The sequence below is a fragment of the Rana temporaria genome, chromosome 5 (genome assembly GCF_905171775.1).
Source record: "Rana temporaria chromosome 5, aRanTem1.1, whole genome shotgun sequence".
Lineage (NCBI taxonomy): Eukaryota > Metazoa > Chordata > Amphibia > Anura > Ranidae > Rana > Rana temporaria.
In genome coordinates, this window is record NC_053493.1 from 207,227,940 (window position 1) to 207,233,939 (window position 6,000).

General features: G+C 42.8%; 1 protein-coding gene across 2 annotated transcripts in view; it reads right to left on the reverse strand.

Annotated features, from left to right (window-relative positions):
- CTNNAL1 (catenin alpha like 1) overlaps nucleotides 1–5,779 on the reverse strand; it is a 270,763-nt gene extending 264,984 nt beyond the window's left edge. For both annotated transcript variants that reach the window (XM_040353516.1, XM_040353515.1), the window contains exon 1: nucleotides 5,485–5,779. In XM_040353516.1, the coding sequence (XP_040209450.1) occupies nucleotides 5,485–5,610 (126 nt within the window). In that variant the 5' untranslated portion in view covers nucleotides 5,611–5,779. The remainder of the gene's footprint in view (nucleotides 1–5,484) is intronic.
- Between the last annotated feature and the right edge of the window lie 221 nt (nucleotides 5,780–6,000).

The following is a 6,000-nucleotide window of genomic DNA, read 5'->3' on the forward strand; positions in this document are numbered from 1 at the left end:
GTCAATATTTGAACCATTTATGGGCAAGGCTGAATTTATTGATCAACTTGGGTTCAGCCAGCTTGGCAGATTTTACATACGATTATCGCTAGAAACTGGTATAGCCACTAGCAAAAATCACTGTCTTCTATTGACTATCTGGAGGGGAGACTGGTGACTAATGAGAAAAGGTGAGAGGGATGATAACTGAGTACTCTGATGTGATGGAGGACCCCATTTTAGACTAGGGTGGCCTAGAGATTTTTCATTTAGTCAAAGGGTGCCTTGACTAAAGAAGGTTGAGAAACACTGCTCCAAAGACATGCTGCTAGGTAAATTGGCTCTGGTATCTGTATGTATGCATGCATGCATGCATGCATGCATGCATGCAAGGTAGAGAACTTAAAGTGGATGTAACCCCCCCCCCCATACACCCAGTAAAGTGAATAGCCTCAGAAGATACAGATATTAACCAAATCTCCCTACATAGGTTTTATATGTATATCTGCTGTGTTCACATTTATATACAGTTTAGAAAGTTCAGATTTTGTTAGGAGATTTTCTCTTCCTGGTTAACACAGAATGTGATGTCTGGGCATACAGCCAAGATAGCTAATATTGCTGATTGGAGTAAAGGCACACACCCCCTCTCCTCATAGGCAGAGACTCTCAGAGCTGTTTTGTAATAGGAGCTGCTCTCTGCTACTGTATTTTAGCAACCTCCTTTAACAAAAGATTTAGGCTGCTTTTGTCTAAAAAGTCAAAAAATATGTCAGGAGTTCTCAGGCTGATAAGAGAGGAACCGTTCAGAAGAGAGCTATGGGACTTAGCTCATTGAAAAGAGATAACAAAATTCTGCAGATATATGTGCCCAGCTCAAATTTCATGAATCTGGTTTACATCCACTTTAAGCTGGCCATAGATGGTTCGAATCTCAGCCGGTTCAGTGGGAACTGGTGGGGATGGCTTCCCCCACCCAGAGAACACAATGGCTCTGCAGGAGGGATTACCCTGCCAACACTGACTGTTGATGGGAGAAGAAATTCGCTCCGTCTCTGGCCAGCCATAGATTGTAAGCTCCTTGAGGCAGGAACTGATGTGAATGTACAATACACGTAAAGTGCTGCATAAACAGTCAGCGCTAGACAAATACTTAAGAGTGCATTTCAGATGTGTGGCATGGGCAACCACCAGTGTAAATGAGCCCCAAGTACATGGCCAACTTTTGTCTCTCCACACTGTTACATGAACCTGAACAAAAGAACACGGCCAGATGGTGTACATAGTGCAAAAGTATGGAACAGTTTTCCTTTAAAAGAGAAAGAAATTGATGGAATGAAAAGAGCTTTTATGTAGCATTCCACAACACTTTTTAAGGCAACGCTGGCCTTGATATGAATGTCATTTAAAGCCCATTAAGATGTGATTTAACAACCCGATAGTTCCGTAATAAAATCTTTATGCAAGGTTTAAATAAGAAATATGCATTTTTATTACAAGCTGGAGTTAAAAGGCAGACATTTTTCTTAGCTCTGCCAAACGACTTTTTATTAATGAAAACATTTTCCAAGTCAGAAGTAAAAGTAGTAGAGAACATGGAATTACGTTGGTCTGAGTACAGCAGTACATAAAAGGATGTCACACTTTTCTTTGCTGTTCGTGGGACTGAATAAATCACAAAACCAAAAAAATAAAAAAAAATAAAACACTTTCTGGAAAAGACAGGTTCACTTGGAAGAATTCTGCTCCATAATTCTGATCTTTTTTTTTCTCACTACGCAGTATAAAAAACAAACACAAAACCTGTCTTGGCTATAATCTAGCAGTGAATGAGTTTATTTGAAGCAATAATCATCTAGTTTCCTCTTATCTTTAAGTTTAAGCTAATAACTCTGCAACACGGTTATGGTCTTATGTCTTACTATTTATTACAAATTAAGTAGAACAAAGAACAATCAGACGGCCCATAAGCATCATATAAACACAGCAGATTAAGATTTTTCAGTTATTAATACAACTCCATAGGCCTGCTGACATGTTCACTCCTATTTAATGATACCTCAATGGATAACTGAAAACCTAGTACGTGTTCTTGGTGCAATTTCCATCAAGGACAGTACCTACTTGGTATTTTGGGCTATTTACAAGCCAAAAGCATATTGGCTAAAATAACGGTCTTCTATTTAAAACTGGCTCTAAAGTGTCATCACGTTCCTGTAAAAGTTTATTAGGGACCTTCACTCCTAAAATGAACTTTTCCTTACTGCAACCTTACCCGCAACCTCCCCAGTCTTGAGGTCCCTCCACTGGCTAGCCGTAAAGGATCGGATCACATTCAAGACACTCTGCCTCACCCACAAATGCGCACAAAGAAAACGTTCCTCAATACTTAAGCGAGAAAATAACCAAACTAACCAAAACCTTCTCCAAATCCCCAGATCCCACTACAAATCTAAGGGAGAACGTAGATTTGCAGTCCAAGGACCTCGGCTTTGGAATGCTCTACCCACGACCATTCGCATGGAAGAAAACCACAAGGCTTTTAGGAAAAAATTAAAGACCCAACTCTTCTGAAGAATCAGTACGACACTGGATGCAAAGTGCCTCACTCACTCATTTACAGTTAGCCTTTTGCTGACCACCATGCGATAGTATGAAAAGTGGCCAGCCACTGCATGTTTGTCAATAGTGGCATGAGGTTCTTTGCTGGCACTGCCAGCACCCCGACCAAGCCGTCACCAACAGCTTTTGGTCACAGTTTCTGTTTTGGCAGCCAGCTGGACAGGTTCTCAAACACGTGACTGCTATGAAAGCCAATAACAGTAGGCACATGATACAGAAGACCCATTAAAGCCCAGTTAAAGAACCGCTAGGAGCCAGTGTTATGGGATCAAAAACATGATGATTTTTTTTTGGGGGGGGGGGATTTGTTTACATTCTTTTACGCCAACCAGCTCCTGCTACCACTCTTACCCCTGCATTTGCAACAGAAACATCAAGAGTAGATACGGACAGCGGCTGGAGGGTGGACAAAGTGGCGCATCATCAAGGATCAGCTACAAAAACCCAACAGGCAGTGAGCTTCTGAGGACACAGAAAGGAATGGGAGATGGCATATCATCTAGACAGGGGTAGGCAAGCTCGGTTCTTCAGCTGTGGTGAAACTACAAGTCCCATGAGACGTTGCAAGACCCTGACAATCACAGGCACGACGGGATTTGTAGTCCCACCACAGCTGGAGGGCCGAGATTGCCTACCCCTGATCTAGAACATCGAGGACGAGACTGGAGGGTGGACAAAGTGGTGCATCATCAAGGATCAGCTACAAGAACCCATGGTTCCAGGCAGTGAGCTCCTGATGACACAGGAATGAATGGGAGAATGGCACCCGTCATGCAACAAAAGTAGCTGATCACTGTAAGACAACACTGGAGTCAATGGGTATGCGAGTATGTGTTTTGAAACGTACCCAGCAATAAAGTCAAAAGATAAGTCAAAAGATAAACCAAAGAAAGTGTGCGATAACACCCAGCCGCTGCACATTTGCGTCCACAGCGGCCTGAGGTTGCGTGCTGCACGCTTCCAAAAACACTGGCCGAAGTGTCAATGACAGCTTTCTGACACGGCTTCTAATCCAGAGCCGGTGTGACCACTGTGAGAGCCAAAGACAGCAGTCACATGATACAGAAACCATGCCACCTCTTAAGTATGGAGTCCACTTAAAGGGTCCCTACGAAGAGGATATTAACGGGCTAAACCGGTAAGCTCTTCTTGGGCCGGGACCGATGACAAAAGTCTACGTACAATGCTGCATAATACGCGGCCACCACATACCAGGCGATTAAAAAGCCATCAAGCTTGAGAGAGAGTTTATTCATCGCGCTGCACAGCCTACATAGCCCAGCACTTCTGCTTGAATTAATGCATGGCTAACTAATGTAGCGGCTTGACGTTAGGATTAAATAAAAGGTATTAAATAAAAGATATTAAATAAAAGATGCAGAGAACATCGGTGGCTTTTCTGCTAGTAAATAAATAATGCAGTTCCTAAGTGGCATTGTTTATATATAAAAACAAGGAAAATATATATATATATATATATATATATATATATATATATATATATATATATATAGATAGATAGATAGATAGATAGATAGATAGATAGATAGATAGTGTATTACAAGACAAAACTGATACCTTGTATATTAAAATAAAAAAGTGTAATATATATATATATATATATATATATATATATATATATATATATATATATATATATATATTGTATTATTATTTATTAATAATAATCAAAACTGACACCTTTTATTACAACTAAGCAAAAAATATAGTAATAGTAAATATTTTTTTGATAGTTATATACAAGGTGTTAGTTTTGTCTTCTAATATTTGTATACACACACAATGCATTAGTTTTGTATAATAATAATAAAAAAAAATTTCTTCGTTATATACAAGGGATCAGTTGTGTCTTAATATTTTTCTATAGAAGGTATCGGTTTTGTATAAAAAATAATAATAATAAAAATTAAAAAACATTGTATAACAAACAAATCTAATATAGCAGAGAAAAGCGAGTAATAATAATAATTTTTTTTGGTTATATACAAGGGATCAGTTTTGTCTGTATTTTTCTATAGAAGGTATCGGTTTTGTATAATAATAAATACAAAACCTTGTATATAACAAACAAATGTAATAATAGCAGAGAAAAGTGAGCGCTGATATTAGGAATTTGGAAGTGTCCTGTGGGTTTGTATGATAACAAGGCGGACACGCACCCCGCAGAGGGGTACAAGGCGGACACGCACCCCGCAGAGGGGTACAAGGCGGACACGCACCCCGCAGAGGGGTACAAGGCGGACACGCACCCCGCAGAGGGGTACAAGGCGGACACGCACCCCGCAGAGGGGTACAAGGCGGACACGCACCCCGCAGAGGGGTACAAGGCGGACACGCACCCCGCAGAGGGGTACAAGGCGGACACGCACCCCGCAGAGGGGTACAAGGCGGACACGCACCCCGCAGAGGGGTACAAGGCGGACACGCACCCCGCAGAGGGGTACAAGGCGGACACGCACCCCGCAGAGGGGTCATCGCCTTTCCATAGAGTGATGCTCCAACACCTAGAATGGGTGAACTGCAGATGCAGCCGGAGCTCCCAGCTGGACTTGTATGGAAATTGTACGTTGCACTGGCTCCATGGCCATCCTATACTTGTATATAGAAGAAGGTTGCTCCAGCCTGGCAGGCACACCATGGATCAGATGACAGGCCAGTCATAATGAATGCCTAATGATTGTGTACATATGTTTCTAATAAAGCCTCCCCCAGGGCTATGCTCCACAGGCACAATGTGATTATTTATTCCCCCCCATGCACAATAACACAGAGGAGTAGAATGCAGGCTCAGGAGCTGAGCACTTTGTGTCCCCAGGCTAGGAGAAGTATTACTGCTCAGGTACGTTGTCACCCCGCCATTACCTGAGACACCAGAGGGATGAGGGTCTGCTCCACTGATTTGGTTTTGATCTCCAAGCCGGTGTCCATGCTGAATCCAGAGGAGGATGAAGAGGAGACCCCACTGCTGCTGCACGGAGAAGTGGCCATGACTCTCAGTCCCAGGCTCCCTCCTGTGTCCTGTGTATGTGTCCTCCGGCCAATCTCCGGGCTCTATGGACCAAACTCCGATCACTCTATGGAGACATCACAGATCCCGAGCCACGCTACAGACGGACAGCACTCCGATGTGTGGAGTCCCAAGCCTGAGCTCCCTCCTCCCGCCCCCTACATAGCCCCGCCCACCACCAGCCAAGTCACCTCCCCCCCAAGCAAGCCTGCAACTTTCTCATTCTTCTCAAATTCCTTCCTGCCTGTCCTAGGTGAGCAAACAGAGCTGATCCTTTCTTCCCTGCCATCCATCCATCATCCATCATCCATCATCCATCCATCCCCCTGTGTATGTACTTCTCTTTTCTTTGTCACCATCTACATTTCATA